Here is a 19746-nt window from a genome sequence, read left to right as displayed (position 1 = left end):
TTAATAGACATGCATCATGTGACTTTACTATACATAGACAATGGCAAGGTCTTATAAAGAGATTATAAGCCCTTGACAATGGGAAGTACTTGCTTTAGTAAGTATAAATTATTATGTTTTGTAGCCTGCTACATACAAGTTACGTATAATTATACTTGTGCTGATTGCCCACCCCCACCCATCCTCATATACACACACAGACTACTACATGGCTCTGATGGCGGTGTGTGCTCACAAGAGTGTGACTCGGAGGGAGGGCTTCGTCTCATATGCCAGACTCCTACTCAACAAGGGGCAAAGATATGATAGGTGAGTGAGCATGGAAAAAGATTGCTTAGTACCATACAAGGACAGTTAAAAGGGTGTGTATTATTTTAACAGCCGTAACTTAAATTTCGTAGATCTAATGTCAACATTTTTATGATTTTATGAAAACTTAGAAAGAGACCTTTCCAATAATGTGTAGTTTGATCATACAGCATTTTCCATCCAGAACATGCAGGTACCAATAAAGTTTCAGGTCCATTCTCAACACAAATGGACTTTAGTACATGCATACATGTATGTATATAGTACGTCCCTGAAGTATGTGGTAGGTTTAGAGCAGTATGCAATACTTAAATAATCGTTATCCTAAATAAATAAAATACTGGGACATAATATTGACCGCTTGTTCATGTGCATGTCTACCACTTCAGTTGTGCATTCTTTGTTAGTTGAACAATAGCATGTCATTGTTTGTATACAGGCTAGGTAGTGATTGTCCAGAGGAGGTAGGACATGTTATAGCCCATAATGTATGACAGTACTGGTTTTGACATGATATATTGTACACGTTGGTCAACTATATACTATACTATAGGCAATATCATTAGTTCAAACTTTAGCTGTCCTATGTAATAAAGTTACTACACACAGTCGGTACACTCCAGCCACGGCTTGTAGTCAGGAGCTTCTGCATGCAGATCTCGGAATATTAGAGTGTCGTCTTTGAGGTACTGAATGTTTTCACGAGGCTTGTGAGCGAGGTCAGCATGGGAAGTGAACTTAAGGTGGCCATATCCCGGTCCTCTCTCACCATCCACCACTCTCTGACTGGCTTCATTGTCTGCTGGTATTTTGTACGTTTTTAGATAATGGCTCTGATTCTCTAGCTGATTTAGAAGCTTGATCGTAACCGTCCCAACGAACGGCCAGGCCAGGTAGTCATCATATTCTCCTGCCAAAAGACATGTGAACACAGAGACATGTGTGCCTTCACCAGTATCATTACCGTTGGCATCTATTCTTAAGCACATTTTGTACCCAGTTGTGGAAGTGTAGAACGGAGGACTGTGGACTATACGATTGGCCTTTTTGTGTTTGTCAAAATCTGTAACTTGGTATGTAACTGGGACAACTGGTTTGGGAAACATTTTCTTAAGCTCGAGCACTGTTTCTATGGTAACTTGGAGGTGAAGTTGGTAATTTTCCTCGTGCTTCTTGACGTCTTTGCGTAGAGGCCGAACTTTGCACCCGACTGCAGCATATTTACAGGGCACTGGTTCAAACGTGCATTCTTTTGGATGAGTTGGCAGCTGGCAGCGCAGGATACGTTGTGTGCACTTTTTACACGCAATTTTCATCTTGGGACAAATCTCCAAATGTGAATCAAAGCAGCCGTTTTCACCACAATGAACACAACAATGCAATCGTTTGGGGCAATGTAATTTGGTATGAAGTTGGTGGTTTTTGTACTGGTTGTTTGCACCACAGTCAGGGCATTTGTGTAGTCGATTAGGACACTTGGACTCGAGGTGGGCCTGGAGATTCTTTCGAATCATATTTATTTCACCACAATTGTTTTCGCAAAAGACTACTGTGTTCTCATGCACAGTCTTTTTGCTTGTGATTATCGAGTGATCTCAGCTCTCCTTTCCAACCGCAAGCAGTGCTGCAGTACACCATTAGAGACTTGACCTCTTGATCACCTGTGCGTGTGTGCAGTGTTTATGGTAATGAGTACGTTCATACATGTACAGGGTGTTTGACACACTATCCAGTACTACATACCCATTTATTATACTATGGTAAAGCTTTGATTTATACCCGCAAAGGATTGAAGTCCTAACTGTTTTCCACGTATTAATAATTAAAGTCTAACCACTTACTTCTGAAATCATTGAAGATGGTTGGAAAGCCATTTGAGTTATTTAATGGCTTCCTGCAGTGTGGACAGTCCTTTTTGAGGGTCTTGTGCTTGTCAATACACACTTTACAGAATAGCTTCCCACAGCTGCCATGTTGTTATGGCTCCCCAACTACTAGCAGACAGATGAGACACTTGAGAGAGTCTGCAGGTTCTTCTATGAACTTGTAGTCGTAACCTCCCTCATTGAGTGCACTTGATAGGCCATTCATGTTTAGTAACTGTACAGCTATACTTACATGTACTTAATATAGACATGCATCATGTGACTTCACTATATATAGACAATGGCAACGAGATTATAAGCCCTTGAAGTACTTGCTTTAGTATAAGTATGAATTATTATGTTTTGTAGCCTGCTAGTATTGACGATGTACACGTTACGTATATACTTGTGCTGATTGCCCACCCACCCTCATACACACACACACACACAGACTACTACATGGCTCTGATGGCGGTGTGTGCTCACAAGAGTGTGACTCGGAGGGAGGGCCTCGTCTCCTGTGCCATGCAGACTCCTATACTCAACAAGGGGGCAAAGATATGATAGGTGAGTATATGCATGGAAAAAGATTGCATAATATAATATATACAAGAACAGTTAAAAGAGCGTGTATTATTTTAACTGCCGTAACTTAAATTCCGTTGATCTAATGTCAACACTTTTATGAAAACTTAGAAAGAGACCCTTCCAATGACGTGTAGTTTGCTCATCCAGCATTTTCCATCCAGAATAATAATTATGCGGGCACCATAAGTTTCAGGTCCATTCTCAACACAAATGGACTTTAGTACGTGTATGTTTGCATATAGGCTAGGTAGTGATTTCTCAGAGGAGGTAGGACATGTTATATAGCCCATAATGTATGAAAGTACTGGTTTTGACACGATATATTGTACACTACTATATGTTATAGGCAATGTCACGTTATCACAACTTTAACTGTCCTATGTAATAAAGCCACTACACACAGTTGGTGCACTCCAGCCATGGTTTGTAGTCAGGAGCTTCTGCAGATACTCGGAATATTAGAGTGTCGTCTTTGAGGTACTGAATGTTTGCAAGCTTAAGAGCAAGGTCGGTGTGGGAGGTGAACTGTGGCCAGCCGTATCCTTCCCCTCTCTCACGCTTCATCACTCTCTCACTGACATCAGCGTCTGCTGGGAATGGGGTTGTCCTTTTGAGATGGTTATCGTCCTCCAGTTGGTTGAGTAGCTCGATTGTGATTGTCCCAGTGAACGGCCAGGTCAGGTAGTCATCATATTCTCCTGCCATGAGGCAAGTAAACACAGAGACGTGTGTGCCTTTGCCAGTGCCATTACCGTTGGCATCTATTCTTAAGCACATTTTGTACCCATTTGTGGAAGTGTAGAACGAAGGACTGTAGATTACATCATTGTCTGTTTTGCGCTTGTCAAATTCTGTAACTCTGAAGGTAACTGGGGCAACAGGTTTGGGAAGCATTTTTTTTAGCTCGAGCACTGTTTCTGTGGTAACTTGGAGGTGAAGTTGGTAATTTTCCTCGTGCTTCTTAAGGTCTTTGCGTAGAGGCCGAACTTTGCACCCAACTTCAGCATATTTACAGGGCACTGGTTCAAACGTACATTCTTTTGGATGAGTTGGCAGCTGGCAGCGCAGGATAGATCGTAAGCACTTTTTACACACAATTTTCATCTTAGGACAAACCTCCAAATGTGTAGAAGTACGCTCATCAAAGCAGCCGTTTTCACCACAATGAACACAAGAATACGATCGCTTGGGGCAATGTAATTTGGTATGAAGTTGGTGGTTTTTGTACTGGTTGTTAGCACCACAGTCAGGGCATTTGTGTAGTCGATTAGGACACTTGGACTCGAGGTGGATCTTGAGATTCTTCTGAAAAATGTTTATTGCACCACAATTGTTTTCACAAAAGACTAATGTGTTCTCACAGTCTTTCTGCTTGTGATTATCGAGTGATCTCAGCTCTCCTTTCCAACCGCAAGCAGTGCTGCAGTACACCATTAGAGACTTGACCTCTTGATCACCTGTGTTTGTACAGTGTTTATGGTAATAAGATCTACAGTTAAGTTCCGAAGGATTATATTAAATGAAGAATGAAGTTCTTATAGTGTACTGTTTTCCATAATTATTAAAGTCCAACCATTTACTTCTGAAATCATTGAAGATTGTTGGAAAGCCATTTGAGTTATTTAATGGCTGCCTGCAGTGTGGACAGGTATTTCTTAAGACTGTGTGCTTGTCAATACACATTTTACAGAATAGCTTCCCACAGCCGCCATGTTGTTGTGGCTCCCTAATGCACCTATCAATGCAAATCCCCACCCCCCCCCCTCACGGGATAGGGTGGGGATTTGTCAATAGGGGAGTTACAAAGACACTCCCCCAGGGAACACCTCTTTGTACAAATGCATGTCCATAGCACTACAAAAGACTATCCCCCCACACAGGGGATTCAACAATATTAATAATAAAAAGAATGGTTCACAATGTGCACCTCTCTACTACACACCTACAAAAGACACAACCACCTTCTTCTCCATACTATTAAGCACAAACTAGGGTCTATATATCCAAGAACAATGACTAGCATATGCGTATACACACTAGCTCTATAGTCTCGAATACCCGCCTCAACCTAAAAGCTTGAGGGTTGAGACGGGTATTCGAGACTACTAGCTCTATATACCGTGGCATTGGAGGTCACAAAGAAAAAGAAGAAACACATATTGTAGTATACTGATTCTTGTATCCTTGAATATACGGATTGACAAAAGCCCTGCCCCCAAGTAGGAAGTTATTTTGCAAATGACTTACAAATCCCCACCCTCTCCCGTGAGGGGGTGGGTGGGGATTTGCATTGATAGGTGCATAACTACTAGCAGACAGATGAGACACTTGAGATAGTCCGCAGGTCCTTCTATGAACTTGTAGTCGTAGCCTCCTTCGGCCTTGTTGATTGATAGTCTAGAAACTACGCTAAACATCTTGTCTCAAAACTGAATATAGACACATGCATCATGTGATTGTTTGTGGGATTCCTCCTATGAATATATTTTTTGGCCTGCTGTTGCTATAATAATATTGATGTTACCACAGTCCACAGTCCACAGTCATACAGGTTCGCAGAATCTTTGCACTTCAACAAAAAGCGTTGGAAGGTTGAGCTGGTTGAGCGTTCTTTTGAACCCTGTACAATCCGTGTGCTGTTGAGATTATCCACCGTGACACCCTCACAGAGTATTTGTAATGTCCGTTGTATAAATTAGGTATAATCTGTGCTCTCGTTTTGTCACGTGCTAATTATCCCTTAAAGAGTAATTAAACATAATGGAGTAACATGTACAGTCCAGGTAGTTCATACAACAATAATAATTATAGTGATCGAAGTTCCAATGTTTCAAGGGAGAGGGTCTGCAGGTCCATTATGCCCATCACCAAGGCCTCATTCCCATGCTGTACTTTCACCCTTTAATGAGTACCCACCCCTTTCATGGCAAAAGTTATATACGAAGTATATGGATCACTGATTGAAATGTGTAAATTTCGGTGAATTTTCAAGTGCTTGTAAAGAAGCCGTATACAACACATAAATCTAAAATTGGGTTACGAAACAGCGTGTGCATGTACTTATGTAAACTACGTACATAAAGAAAGAGAGGGATTGGAATTTATCAGAACCACCCACATTGTGGTCATAGTACCGTATACATGTAGCTTGATAATGTTGTTAGCTACACACAGTGAGTACACTCCAGCCATGGTTTGTAGTCAGGAGCTTCTGCAGATACTCGGAATATTAGAGTGTCGTCTTTAAGGTACTGACAGTTTGTAAGAAACTTGTAGTCGAGTTCAGTGTGGGAGATGAAGTCATGATAGCCCCACCCTCTCCCTCTTTCACCGTCCACCACTCTCTGACTGACCCCATCCTCTGCTAGATATGTGAGCGTTGTCTTGCAATGGTTATCGTCCTCCAGTTGGTTGAGTAGCTTGATTGTGACTGTCCCAGTAAACGGCCAGGACAGGGAGTCATCATTTTCTCCCTTCATGAGATAGGCAAATACTGTAATATGAGTGCCCTTGGCTTCATCGTAGCCATTGGCATACACACGTATACACATCTTGTAGCCTGACTCTGAGGTACGAAAGGCGGGGCTAACAAATTGAAAGTTTGAGAGTCTCTTCTTTTTAAAACTGTTCACTTTAAATGTTAGCGTGTTTTTTACAACTAGTGTGTTAGTTAATTTTAATATCTTGTCTGTTGCTAAAACTAGATGCATCTGTGCATTATCCTCGTGTTTAGTCAGATCCTTTCTTAATGGCTTCTCTGCACAGCCAATGTTGTAGTATGTGCAGCGTACCGGTTCGTTTGGGCAATCCAAAAAATGTCTTGACTCGTCACAGCGAAATATTTGTAGTGAGCATTTTTTGCATGTTATCTCTACTCTAGGACAGACTTCCAGATGTGCAGTAGTTCTCTCATCATACACACCAGCTTCATTGCAGTGTGGGCATGTGTACTGTCTCTTGGGGCACTCGTTTAGTTTATGGCTTTTGGCATTCCTAAACTCTACTTGTTTCCGACATTTTGTACATGAATGTGGTCGATTTGAGCATTTATAACGAAGGTGAAAATTGATTTGTTTTCGTCAAGCCATTGTTGCAACTATTTGGGCAACGAACTAGAATATTCCCACAGTCTTTTTGCATGTGGTTTTTGATTGATCGGAGCTCTCCATTCCATTCACAGGCTGTTGGACAATGAACCAACAGAGACTTCACTTCCTGCTCACCTACAAGACAGCATGATATAATGATTTTACTCACTTCTAAGGTCAGGGAAAATGGTAGATTGCCCCATTTGCAATAGTGGTCTTCTACAGTGTGGACAGCCATTTCTGAGGGTCTTGTGCTTGTCAATACACACTTTACAGAATAGCTTCCCACAGCCGCCATGTTGTTGTGGCTCCCTAACTACTAGCAGACAGATGAGACACTTGAGAGAGTCTGCAGGTTCTTCTATGAACTTGTAGTCGTAACCTCCCTCATTGAGTGATGTAGACATTTTTTTTGAAAAGCATCATGTGACTAGAAAATGAATATTGGATGCGTGGTTATTACTCCATGAATATGTTTCGTGTCCCCACCCTTAACTGTTCAGTCTGATCAATGTTGCGCAATAGTTTGTCTTGTCCTACCATTTACCGATCGATGTACAGTAACAGAGGATGTCATGCTACATGCATGCAGTTTGAAGTGCATCCAACCATGACCACCTACTATGTATGTACAATAAATTTATAATTAGCGCATGTGCAGCGAGGTATACACGGTATAGTTTTGTGTCTGTCTGAGACGCACAGCTTGTAGCCTGATTTTGAAGTACAAATATCTGGTGTGCAGCCATGCAGTGTTAGTTCAACAATAATATGTCGTAATGTTGTACTGCTTGAGTACGTACTGATCTTGTGTCATGTTATAGCCCATAATGTAAGATTGAAACTAATGGTTTTGACACGAGGTATATAGCTACTGTATAATATGTATAGAGGTTCTAGCACTAGTCTACTATAGGCAATATCACACAATTAGTCCTGCCCTATGTAATAAAGTCACTAAACACACTTGGTACACTCCAGCCATGGCTTGTAGTCAGGAGCTTCTGCAGATACTCGAAATATTAGAGTGTCGTTTTTGAGGTACTGAGTGTTTGTAAGAGGCTTGTGAGCGAGGTCAGCGTGGGAGATGAACTCAGGATACCCATATCCTCTCCCTCTCTCACGGCTGACCACTCTTTGAGTGTACACTCTGCCTGCTGGGAATGCAATTGTCTCCTTGTGATGGTTCTTGTCCTCCAGTTGGTTAAGTAGCTCGACTGTGGCTGTCCCAGTGAACGGCCAGAACAGGGAGTCATCATTGTCTCCCTTCATGAGACAGGCAAATACTGAAACATGAGTGCCCTTAGCATCACCCCTGCCATTGGCATCAACTCTCAGGCACATCTTGTAGCCTGATTCTGAAGTACGAAATGCTGGGCTTAAAAATTGATGATCTTTATCTTGTTTCTCTTTATACCCATTTATTTTAAACGTTAGTATGTTTTTTACGACTAGCATATTAGTTAATTTCAATATCTTATCAGTTGCTAATGAAAGGTGAAGCTGAGCATTTTCCTCGTGATTAGTCAAATCTTTTCTTAGTGGCTTCTCTCCACATCCAATATTGTAGTACTTGCAAAAAACTGGTTCATTCAGGCAATCCAAAGGATGATCAGATTCATCACAGCGTAAAACTAAACGTGAGCACTTCGAACACTCGACCTCTACTTTAGGACAGACTTCCAGATGTGTAGTAGTTCTCTCATCATACACACCAGCTTCATTGCAGTGTGGGCATGTGTACTGTCTCTTGGGGCACTCGCTTGCCATGTGGTTGTCCAGATCTCGATATTCCATCTCTTGCTCACACTTTAGGCAGCTTGTAAGTCGCTTTAGGCATTCTGTCTCAAGATGAAGCTGAAGATTTTTTCTTAGAAACGTGACGTGGCAAGCATTTGGGCATAAAATAGTACTATTTTCGCATTTGTTCTTCTCGTGATTTTCGACTGATCGCAGCTCCCCCTGCCAACCACAGCTGGTCGTGCAGTATACTAGCAGAGACTTTACCTCTTGGTCACCTAGAGTATTAAGAGTATATAGTTTAAGCTACAGGAAATGTTTTGATATAGCCTCAATCAATTCCAGGCCACTATATAATTTATAGATGAGAAGACAGACATCTTTCCCTTCTCAGCTAGTGGCCTGGAATCGAAGCTATATAATGATGTGATGTATATATATACAATGCTGTATATGATTACGTGTAGCTCATGTTTAACTCACTCTTGAAATCGTTAAAGATGGTTCCCCCAAATTGCTGGTAACCAGATGCCCTGATTGGTTGTCTGCAGTGAGGACAATCGTTCCTCCTGTACTTAGTTATACAGCTCTTACAGAATAGCTTCCCACAGCCGCCATGTTGTTGTGGCTCCCTAACTACTAGCAGACAAATGAGACACTTGAGAGAGTCTGCAGGTTCTTCTATGAACTTGTAGTCATAACCTCCCTCATTCAGTGATAGGCTAGAAAATTGGCCAGACATGTTTAGTTCCAAACTATGTTAATTATACTGCATACAGCTTACTTAATTAGAATAAACAAACAATGATGTGCATGGGTGGCCCTCCTATCATAGTATGAATATTTTTTGGCCCGCTGTTATTCATGATGTTCAACAGTATACATGTATACATTTTGCACATTTTGCATATAAGTTTTTATCGCTTAAAATGTACTTGACATCTGACATAATTATTTGTTGATACGGATCCACAGGAACAGAGCAGGCTGATGGAACAAGGGGAAGAGCTTGGATTGGCTCTCACTATAAGGGAATATCGCAATGACGTTGTGATTTTCTCTATCAGATGGTATATTCAGCTCAATATTTTTTGGGTAGAACCCACTTTTCTTTCCCCCATCACTTTGAGCTATACCAGAAAATGACGAAATTTTTGAAGTCTAAAAGTTCCCTATTTAAACCACTTGCATGTGATTGCTATATATATATACCTGCATGCTACATTAAGACAGGAGTCAAAGAAATAAAGGAAGTGCAGCAACAACTCATATAGTTTGTGGTTTCTGCATGGCTCATTGCTTATTGCTTCTAGTTCTCACTTTCTAGTACCACTGATGGGCATTGTTAGCATATAATAGAGCTCCCGTATTACTAAAATATTTTGCTGGTGAAAAACCTTTGCGAATGAGCCAAACCAGCAGAAAATTTGACCCTTTGCGATCTAACAATTGCATTCTGGCAAGGATTAATTGTGTGTATTTACTAGTAATAATTTAGGTTTTGCGATTTTGTCATTGCGAATTGATCGACTCTCGCAAAATTCGCATATAATTATGTTTGATGCTCGCAAACATTCTAATAATAATTTTTTATAATACGGTATACAATCATTTTAAGTTTGTTAAAGCTTAGCTAAAATAGCTATATATATATTAATTTTTTTCTCTGTGCACCCACATTCCTGTAAAACATTTGAGTCATAACCTCCCTCTGGCATTTTGGAACATATACGGCCTTGTATATTTTGCCCGGCTTGCCAATATTCATTAATATAACTGTGAATGTGCATGGGTGCATAGGAGAGCCGTGAATTTGGAGACTATGTGGAGCCAGCCAGACTAGGGTGGGGGACTCACCTCATAAGACAGTTACAAATTGGCAATATAGCCAGCACGATGTATGTACAGTAATCCAAAATTCTTTGTACTATATATATATACGTATGCCAAGGGATTACTTAATTACAATTATACAGCATAAATTACCACAACCATGCATGTATGCATGTGTAATAAACAATGGCATTGAGCAAAAGTGGGGAGGAAATTTTGGGATATCATGAATAGCATAATTATAACCATACTGATGCACCAATAAAAGAGTGCCAATGCTGCCTAATATACATGTATATAGCTATACTATAATTTATTATCTGAGGCTGAGGAATCCAATTAGTTTATACTATATAAAGAAGATCATGGCCATTCTAAAGGAATTTAACGAAGAGCTATATATATGTGTACTGTATATTCCAGTATACGTTTTGTATTTCATTTTTCCGCTTGCAATTGTTAGTGCCAGTGTCTACACAGTTTTCACAAAGTCATTGAACAAGCCAGTAGCAGCAGCGTGGAGAGCCATCATTAACATCACTTTGCTCGGTGGGCTCAAGAGTGAAACAACTGAGAATGGCAGGAAGCGGTACTTCTTGTTTGATTACCCAGTCACTCCAGGATATGTTCGAGCTATTGGAATATTCGCAATAGCATTATGGCTATCTCTGCTAGCCACTTTCTGGCTAAATTTTATAATCACGGTTACAGAAGAATGTAGGGTTGGAATTGACTGTTTCTATAAGAGTTCAAGAATAGGCCATGCATTGTTGTGATGTCGATGGTATCAATGAAACAATCCAATGTTTTGAATTTCAATTTGACTTCATTAATGGAGCTGGAACAGCAGGAGGTTTACTCGCTATAACCGTAACGATTCTTTATGGACAATTGAGTGCACAAGCATGGCTTGAGAAGAAAAAAGGAAAATCCAAAACTAAACTTAAGAAGATGACTTACAAAGCTCTGTTTATTCTGTTAGGAGTTATACCTTTGACTGTCGTGATACTTCTTAGTGTGTTAAGTGCGATTAGTGCTGGTGAGGCATATTCTTTCTGGAGCCAACTCAGCCTCCTATGTCAAACTTTTTTCAATTTATTTCCCCTGTTAATTATTTCATCGCATCCACTGTTCACGAAAACGCGGCTATCCACTGACCCAGAAGCGGGCAGTCCAGGACTTGACTCGTATAGAGGATGGTCATGTGTCCATTAATGAAGAGCAGCCAATGATAACGAGGGCACATACTACTCAGTGAACAAAAGCGAGCTAGCATCATGCATGCGTGACTGTATAGTTAGTCGAGTAGTGTATATGCATGTAGCTATAGCTATAACAATTATCGTTATTGTTATTTACCTATTAATTCACAATGGCCAAATGTGAAGTTTTTTTACATTTTATCGCTGATTGTTACATTTTGGATAATGTTGAATGATGTTAGTAGCCAGTACAAATATCTGTACTTGACATCTTAATCACTTTTGTATACAGCCTGTGTTAGTTCAACAATAACATATCATTGCCATATTGCTTGAGTACGTACTGATCTCGTGTCATGTTATAGCCCATAATGTAAGATTAAATGTAAGATTGAAAGTAATGGTTTTGACACGAGGTATATACCTATTGTATATGTATAAAGGTTCTAGCACTATAGTCTACTATAGGAAATATCACACTAATTAGTCCTGCAATATAAAGTCACTAAACACACTTGCTACACTCCAGCCATGGCTTGTAGTCAGGAGCTTCTGCAGATACTCGAAATATTAGAGTGTCGTCTTTGAGGTACTGAGTGTTTGTAAGAGGCTTGTGAGCGAGGTCAGCGTGGGAGATGAATTTACGGTAGCCATATCCTCCCTCCCCTCTCTCACGCTCCACCACTCTCTGGCTGACCACATTATCTGCTGGGAATGTGATTGTCATCTTGTGATGGTTCTTGTCCTCCAGTTGGTTGAGTAGCTCGATTGTGACTGTCCCAGTGAACGGCCAGGACAGGGAGTCATCATTGTCTCCCTTCATGAGACAGGCATACACTGCAACATGAGTACCCTCACCAGCACCACTGTCATTGGGATCAACTCTCAAGCACAACTTGTAGCCCAATTCTGAAGTATGAAAATCTGGGCTTAAAACTTTATCTTTTTTCTCCTTAAAATCCTTTATTTTAAGTTTTAGCGTGTTTTTTACAACGAGCATGTTAGTTAGTTTTAATATCTTGTCTGCTGCTAAAGCTAGATGCATCTGTGCATTCTCCTCGTGTCTTGTCAGTTTCTTTCTTAAAGGCTTCTCTGCACAACCAATATTGTAGTACTTGCAGCGTACTGGTTCACTCGGGCAAGCTAAAACATGGCCTGCTTGGTCACAGCGAGAAATTTTAACCAAGCACTTGGAACACTCGATCTTGACTTTAGGACAGGCTTCTAGATGTGTAGTAGTTCTCTCATCATACACACCAGCTTCATTGCAGTGTGGGCATGTGTACTGTCTCTTGGGGCACTCGTTTAATTCATGATTTTTGACATTCCTAAACTCCATTTGCTTCTGACATTTTGTACACGAATGTGGTCGATTTAGGCATTTAAAAGCAAGGTGATAATCGATTTTGTTCCATATGATTTTTATCTTGCAATTTTTGGGGCAAGGAACTAAAGTGTTACCACAGTCCTTTTGCATATGGTGTTCTAGTGATCGAAGCTCTCCGTTCCATTCACAAGACGTTGGACATCGAACCAGCAGAGAATTTACTTCCTGCTCACCTACATGTACAAAACAAAGTTTTAGCATATCGTATGACTAGAATGTTTTACGAGCATCAAACATTTTGCAAACTTTGCGATGGTTGATCAATTCGCAACAATAAAATCCGCAAAACCTAAGTAAATACACACGATCCTTGCCAGAACGCAATTGTTAGATCGCAAAGGGTCAAATTTTCTGCTGGTTTGGCTCATTTGCAAAAGTTTTTCACCAGCAAAATATTCTAGTAATACGGTATTTTACAGAGCAGTTAGCATAAAAATTAAAACTGGCCACGCACAGGTATTGGTGGGTGTGGTTTCCTGGCATTCACCAGAACCCAAAAAACTTTCTGCTGAGGGCTCTGGAGCGCCAAATAGCGAAATTTCACACTACAGTATAAACACTCTCTCAACTATTTTGACTATTCTCTGTTTGTTTTTTTACGGAATCTAACAAATTTCTGGGTATTTTCTCGTCAGGAAATAAGGAGGTCAATATTGAGTCCCCACAATTTCAGTTACTCTTTAGACCAAGGGTCTATAGAATGTATGGTATCAGAATGTACCTGGAACTAGGGGTTCACAAGGCATAGCATATTGTATAAAACACTTATCACATTTAATTAATGAGACCCATGTCAAACAAGGGACCCACTTTGGACCTTCTCGCAAACCATGGACCCACGTGTGGGACCCTTGTCAAACAAGAGGCCCACTTTGGACCTTCTCGCAAACCATGGACCCACGTGTGGGACCCTTGTCAAACAAGAGACCCACTTTGGACCTTCTCGCAAACCATGGACCCACGTGTGGGACCCTTGTCAAACAAGGGTCCCACACATTAATTTTTGCTACGTCACTAAATATTGTTCCTGGGTCATTTTTGTTGCATCCACAAATTTGTGTTTTATTCACCACCCAAACAAACAAGGTCCCACAAAACTATTATTATTTAAGAGCATCTAAAAATAATTTATTGAATATTATTGCGACATGGTTTAAAAATATTGCCTGAACAGTACATGCTCAGTGAAGACAGCACTTAAAAATGAGGCTTCCTAATCTGATACCCCAAACATTGAACAAAAATGCATATTATTTTTTGGAGTAATGCTGATTTTTTCATTTTTATTACTGCTAAATGAGAGTAAGTCAAATAGTTGAGAGAATGTTTATAGCTACCTGCAGGTAATTTCGTGGCAAGCTGACCTCCATGAAATTTTTACCCACGAAAACATAGGCATGGATACTCACAAAAACATCGTTTTCGAGTTGAATGAATTCTTTACCCCACAAAAATTACCCGCTATACTGTATACGGTAAATCATTTATTTACTCACTTCTAAGGTCAGAAAAAAGGGTAGATTGCCCCAATTTCAAGAGTGGTCCTCTACAGTGTGGACAGACAATGCTAAAGGCCGTGTGCTTGTCAATACACACTTTACAGAATAGCTTCCCACAGCCGCCATGTTGTTGTGGCTCCCTAACTACTAGCAGACAGATGAGACACTTGAGAGAGTCTGCAGGTTCTTCTATGAACTTGTAGTCGTAACCTCCCTCATTGAGTGATAGGCTGGAAAATTGTCCAAACATGTTTAGTATAAACTAACTGTGCAGCTAGCTACTTACATGTGACTTCACTAGACAATGTCAAAGGCTTATAAAGAGATTATAATAACTGTGCAGCTATACACGTACTTATATAGAGAAACACAATAGATATCATGTGACTAGACAATGGTGTGGTGTGGTGTGTGCATGGGTGGCCCTATATAGCGGGTACCTTAAGGTAGCATATTTTCACAGATAGATTTGTTTGCGATTTCACTGTTCAGCTCATTCTGCTAATTCTTACTCAAGTTGTGAAATTATCATGGCGGTTTTAATGCAATATCCAATTATTTGTGAGTATTTTTGCGATTTAATATTATTTTCGTGAGGACAAAATTTTTACCCACACCCACCCACACACAGACTACTACACGGCTCTGTGCTCACAAGTGTAGTGTGACTCGGAGGGAGGGCCTCGTCTCATGTGCCAGACTCCTACTCAACAAGGGGGCAAAGGTCAACACATACGACAGGTGAAAAATTTTTTGGCTACATGCCATTCTACAATTTCCCAAGGAGGGTTCGAATTTTTCAACAGCCATAATTACTGAATTCGAAGAACATGGTTGAACAATTATACGGTATTCTATATGTTTTCTCCCTCAGTACAACATGTGTTTATGGTGTATATTGTACGTTGTTTATGAGGCAAGTTCATGGTGCTATAATTATACCGTATAGCGGATAATTTTCAGGGGACAAAGTATTCGTGGTTCAGCAATATTGAGAGATTTCGTGGGTAATATTTTCGTGGTTGGAGCTTGCACTGCAGGTAAAGGTAGGCAAGGTCGCTTTATTCGTGGGTAAAATATTCGTGGTCAGACCTCCAACCACGAAAACCACGAATATTTTTCCCCACCAAAATTACCCGCTATACGGTACTACGTCTTACCGTACTTAAGCGACCCTCCAAATATGCGACACCCTCAATCTTTTCCAATTTTCTGACCTCTAAAAGTAGCGACTGCAGCGTTGACAATTATTTTTTTATGTCGCATTCTAAATAGAGGTCAAACCACAGCCTCGATTCCAGGCCGCAAGAAACAATGCAATTTAAGCGGCCTTTAATCGAGGATAGTAGAATAACCTCCAATTAGATGCGACCCTCTAAATATGCGACACCAGGACTTCAACATAATTTTTCAACCTCCAAAAGAAACGACCTCTGGCTTCGTAATTATTTAGAAGTGTCGCTTTAAATCGAATAAGTACGGTAATTGGTACTATTTGAAATCTAGCTTATTAATTGCTCATCTGAGTGTGCAGCCTGTGTTATTCGTTCAAATAACATGTCATTGCTAGATGTTGCCCATAATGTATGAAAGTACTATATAATTATTATATGCGTTGGCTCAGCTATACTATTATAGGCAATGTCACACAAATTAGTAATTGTCCTGTAATATCGTCACTACACACAGTTGGTGCACTCTAGCCATGGCTTGTAGTCAGGAGCTTCTGCAGATACTCGGAATATTATAGAGTGTCGCCTTTGAGGTACTGAGTTTTCTTATCAACATTGTAATCGAGGTCAGCGTGGGAGATGAACTTAGTCCGGGCCCGTCCTTTCCCCCCTCTCTCACGATCCACCACCCTCTGACTGGAAACACTGTCTGCTGCGAATGTGGTTGTCTCCTTGTGATGGTTATCATCCTCCAGTTGGTTGAGTAGCTCAAATGTAACTCTCCCAGTGAATGGCCAGGACAAGGAGTCATCATTGTCTCCCTTCATGAGATAGGCATACACTGAAACATGAGTGCCTTTACCAGTATCAACACGTATACACATCTTGTAGCCTGATGCTGAAGTTAAGAAGGGAGGGCTATAAAAATATTTTCCTTCTAATTCGAGTACCTTGTAGTTTTTTATTCTGAATGTTAGAGCATTTTTCCAGCACTGTGCTTTCTTTAGCCTCAATAACTCTTCTGTTTCTAGTGAAAGGTGAAGCTGTGCATTTTTTTCGTGCGTACTCTTATCCTTTCTTAGAGGCTTCTCTGCACAGCCGATACTGTAGTACTTGCATTGAACTGGTTCATTAGGGCAAAATACTGGATGACTTGATTCATCGCAGCAAGAAAATGTACCCGAGCATTTATAACACGGGACCTCTACTTTAGGACAGACTTCTAGATGTGTAGTAGTTCTCTCATCATATACACACCAGCTTCATTGCAGTGTGGGCATGTGTACTGTCTCTTGGGGAATTTTCTTGCCATGTGGTTGTCCAGATCTCGATACTCTATCTCTTGCGTACACTTTAGGGAGCTTGTGAGTCGCTTTAGGCATTCTGTCTCAAGATGAAGCTGAAGATTTTTTCTCATAGGCTTTGTGTTACATGCAAGCATTTGGGCATGGGATTTCAGTATTTTCGCACATGTTTTTCTTATGATCTTCGATTGATCGTAGCTCCCCCTGCCAACCACAGCTGGTTGTGCAGTATACTAGCAGAGACTTCACCTCTTGATCACCTATGCATGTAGAGGAAAAAAACTTGTTAAAAGACACAGAAAATGTTCTGATAGGCCTCGATTCCAAGCCGCTTAAAAATACCTTTCATTACCCCTTTTACTATAGTGGCTTAGCTATTTCGTATAAAGTACAATGTTGTGTATAATTATGTACACTTACTAGCTCATGTTTAACTCACTCTTGAAATCGTTAAAGATGGTTCCCCCGAATTGCTGGTAACCAGATGCCCTTATTGGTTGTCTGCAATGAGGACAATCGTTCCTCCTGTACATTCCAATACACACTTTACAGAATATAGCTTCCCACAGCCGCCATGTTGTTGTGGCTCCCTAACTACTGGCAGACAGATGAGACACTTTAGAGAGTCCGCAGGTTCTACCACAAAGTTGTACACTAATTAATCGTCTATTGACTTTTCAATGCATTTGACATCTGACATATAATATATATAAGACGTACGTACATGTATAAGTATACTACGACCACCCCCACAAATATACTCAGTCATGTGATATAAATATCACAAAGAAAATTTGTATGTACACGTATACATGCATAATTATAAACATTAGTTGATACACTCAAGGTATTGTTTGTAGTCTGGTACTTCTACAGATACTCGAACAATCAGAGTATCATCTTTGAGGTACTGGCACTGGGAATGTTTGGCTAGGTCTGTGTGTGAGATGAATGTGGGATATCCCCGACTGTCCCTCTTCTCTGAGTCCAAAACCCTGTCACTTAATTCGTATGCTGGCATTTTAAACGACAGCTGGTGATGGTTCTGATCCTCTATCCTATTTAGAAGCTCGATGGTAACCGTCCCAGTAAACGGCCAGGTCAGGTAGTCATCGTATTCACCTGCCAAAAAGCAAATATATGCAGAGATATGTGTGCCTTCGCCAGTGCTACTTCCGTTGGCATCTATTCTTAAGCACATTTTATACCCATTTGTGGAAGTGTAGAACACAGGACCGTAGACTATATCATTGTCTGTTTTGTGCTTGTTAAAATCTGTGACTCTGAAGGTAACTGAGGTAACGGGTTTGGGAAGCATTTTCTTTAGCTCAAGCACTGTTTCTGTGGTAACTTGGAGGTGAAGTTGGTAATTTTCCTCATGCTTCTTGAGGTCTTTGCGTAGAGGCCGAACTTTGCACCCTACTTTAGCGTATTTGCAGGGCACTGGTTCAAACTTGCATTCGTTTAAATGAGTTGGTAGCTGGCAGCGCAGGATACGTTGTGTGCACTTTTTACATGCAATCATTATCTTGGGACAAACCTCCAAATGTGTAGAAGTACGCTCATCAAAGCAGCCGTTTTCACCACAATGAACACAACAATGCAATCGCTTGGGGCAATGTAATTTGGTATGAAGTTGGTGGTTTTTGTACTGGTTGTTTGCACCACAGTCTGGGCATTTGTGTAGTCGATTAGGACACTTGGACTCGAGGTGGGCCTGGAGATTCTTCCGACTTACATATTTATTTCACCACAATTGTTTTCGCAAAAGACTACTGTGTTCTCACAGTCTTTCTGCTTATGATGATCGAGTGATCCCAGCTCTCCTTTCCAACCGCAAGCAGTGCTGCAGTACACCATTAGAGACTTGACCTCTCGATCGCCTTATGGTATAGGGTTGAACGTATGTTAATAGGGTGTTTTATATAACTCTACTACAGTTGAGCCTCGATTTTCCGAACCCCATCATCCAAAATCTTGGATGAAAGATTTGATGATGTTCACAGAAAACACCTGACTCGCATATGCACATTGGAACTTTTTTGCGTTGCTGATTAGCAGAAGTAGCTATATAAACACTTCAGCTAGCTTATAGCCTATAATTATATACAGCATAGCTTGCTACCTTAATTGTTATGTCTATTGATGCATTATGTCCAAGACTATATACATTTGTCAGAGATTGATCGTTAGCTGATTTTGCATGCATATGCAAACGCTACTTGAATTATTGATAGGTGCATGCATGTGGCTGGCTTATTTATGAGTCATTCTGATATCCGAATATTCAGCCATCTGGATGAGTTGGGGGGGTGGGCACCAGGTGCTCGGCTCAACTGCATGTACATAATAATTGTACCATATAATACAAGCTTATGTATTGTAGTACGGCCATGAGCTTAACTTTTTCCACACCACTTACTTCTGAAATCATTGAAGATGGTTGGAAAGCCATTTGAGTTATTTAATGGCTGCCTGCATGCAGTGTGGACAGCAGGTATCTCTTAGGAGTGTGTGCTTGTCAATACACACTTTACAGAATAGCTTCCCACAGCCGCCATGTTGTTGTGGCTCCCTAACTCAGTACTAGCAGACAGATGAGAGAGTCTGCAGGTTCTTCTATGAACTTGTAGTCGTAACCCCCTCATTGAGTGCACGTGATAGGCCATTCATGTTTAGTAACTGTACAGCTATACTTACATGTACTTAATAGACATGCATCATGTGACTTTACTATATATAGACAATGGCAAGGTCTT

General features: G+C 40.6%; 7 protein-coding genes and 1 pseudogene across 7 annotated transcripts in view; 1 reads left to right on the top strand and 7 right to left on the bottom strand.

Moving 5' to 3' along the window:
- LOC135345818 (TNF receptor-associated factor 4-like) overlaps positions 1 to 19746 on the bottom strand; it is a 124978-nt gene that overhangs the window by 52628 nt on the left and 52604 nt on the right. The gene's annotated exons all lie outside the window — the stretch shown is intronic.
- LOC135345840 (uncharacterized) overlaps positions 1 to 19746 on the top strand; it is a 79625-nt gene that overhangs the window by 56875 nt on the left and 3004 nt on the right. Inside the window, exons 7-8 of the mRNA XM_064543318.1 lie at positions 2626 to 2741; positions 15143 to 15252. Coding sequence (XP_064399388.1) covers positions 2626 to 2741; positions 15143 to 15174 — 148 coding nt within the window. The 3' untranslated portion in view covers positions 15175 to 15252. The remainder of the gene's footprint in view (positions 1 to 2625; positions 2742 to 15142; positions 15253 to 19746) is intronic.
- LOC135345861 (TNF receptor-associated factor 4-like) lies at positions 787 to 1958 on the bottom strand. The gene has a single exon (XM_064543335.1). It carries the CDS (start codon positions 1821 to 1823, stop codon positions 909 to 911), a length of 915 nt encoding a protein of 304 aa, XP_064399405.1. The 5' UTR covers positions 1824 to 1958; the 3' UTR covers positions 787 to 908.
- On the bottom strand, positions 3017 to 5530 carry LOC135345833 (TNF receptor-associated factor 4-like). The gene is made up of 2 exons (XM_064543309.1): positions 4343 to 5530; positions 3017 to 4219 (listed from the first exon to the last, which is right to left on the bottom strand). The coding sequence occupies exons 1-2, from the start codon at positions 4443 to 4445 to the stop codon at positions 3156 to 3158; spliced, it is 1167 nt and encodes a 388-aa protein (XP_064399379.1). The 5' UTR covers positions 4446 to 5530; the 3' UTR covers positions 3017 to 3155.
- Positions 5733 to 7266, bottom strand: LOC135345842 (TNF receptor-associated factor 4-like; annotated as a pseudogene).
- Positions 7684 to 9376, bottom strand: LOC135345821 (TNF receptor-associated factor 4-like). Its single transcript, XM_064543294.1, has 2 exons — positions 9074 to 9376; positions 7684 to 8868 (listed from the first exon to the last, which is right to left on the bottom strand). Exons 1-2 carry the CDS (start codon positions 9330 to 9332, stop codon positions 7808 to 7810), a joined length of 1320 nt encoding a protein of 439 aa, XP_064399364.1. The 5' UTR covers positions 9333 to 9376; the 3' UTR covers positions 7684 to 7807.
- Positions 12026 to 14879, bottom strand: LOC135345829 (TNF receptor-associated factor 4-like). Its single transcript, XM_064543304.1, has 2 exons — positions 14509 to 14879; positions 12026 to 13185 (listed from the first exon to the last, which is right to left on the bottom strand). Exons 1-2 carry the CDS (start codon positions 14759 to 14761, stop codon positions 12131 to 12133), a joined length of 1308 nt encoding a protein of 435 aa, XP_064399374.1. The 5' UTR covers positions 14762 to 14879; the 3' UTR covers positions 12026 to 12130.
- Positions 17687 to 18728, bottom strand: LOC135345841 (TNF receptor-associated factor 4-like; the record flags this gene model as incomplete). Its single annotated transcript, XM_064543319.1, has 1 exon — positions 17687 to 18728. A coding segment is annotated over one exon (912 nt), but the record flags the coding sequence as incomplete, so codon positions are not given.

The sequence above is a fragment of the Halichondria panicea genome, chromosome 12 (genome assembly GCF_963675165.1).
Source record: "Halichondria panicea chromosome 12, odHalPani1.1, whole genome shotgun sequence".
Classification (NCBI taxonomy): domain Eukaryota; kingdom Metazoa; phylum Porifera; class Demospongiae; order Suberitida; family Halichondriidae; genus Halichondria; species Halichondria panicea.
This window is presented reverse-complemented; position numbering and strand designations above follow the sequence as displayed.

Excerpts from the sequence above, each read along its gene's own strand:
- LOC135345821 (XM_064543294.1), bottom strand. The coding sequence starts at position 9,332 with ATGTCTGGCCAATTTTCTAGCCTATCACTGAATGAGGGAGGTTATGAC. Across the intron at positions 8,869-9,073 it reads CATCTTTAACGATTTCAAGA|GTGACCAAGAGGTAAAGTCT; the intron begins GTGAGTTAAACA and ends TTAATACTCTAG.
- LOC135345829 (XM_064543304.1), bottom strand. The coding sequence starts at position 14,761 with ATGTTTGGACAATTTTCCAGCCTATCACTCAATGAGGGAGGTTACGAC. Across the intron at positions 13,186-14,508 it reads CCTTTTTTCTGACCTTAGAA|GTGAGCAGGAAGTAAATTCT; the intron begins GTGAGTAAATAA and ends TTGTACATGTAG.
- LOC135345861 (XM_064543335.1), bottom strand. The coding sequence starts at position 1,823 with ATGATTCGAAAGAATCTCCAGGCCCACCTCGAGTCCAAGTGTCCTAAT.
- LOC135345833 (XM_064543309.1), bottom strand. The coding sequence starts at position 4,445 with ATGTGTATTGACAAGCACACAGTCTTAAGAAATACCTGTCCACACTGC. Across the intron at positions 4,220-4,342 it reads AATCTTCAATGATTTCAGAA|GTGATCAAGAGGTCAAGTCT; the intron begins GTAAATGGTTGG and ends GTACAAACACAG.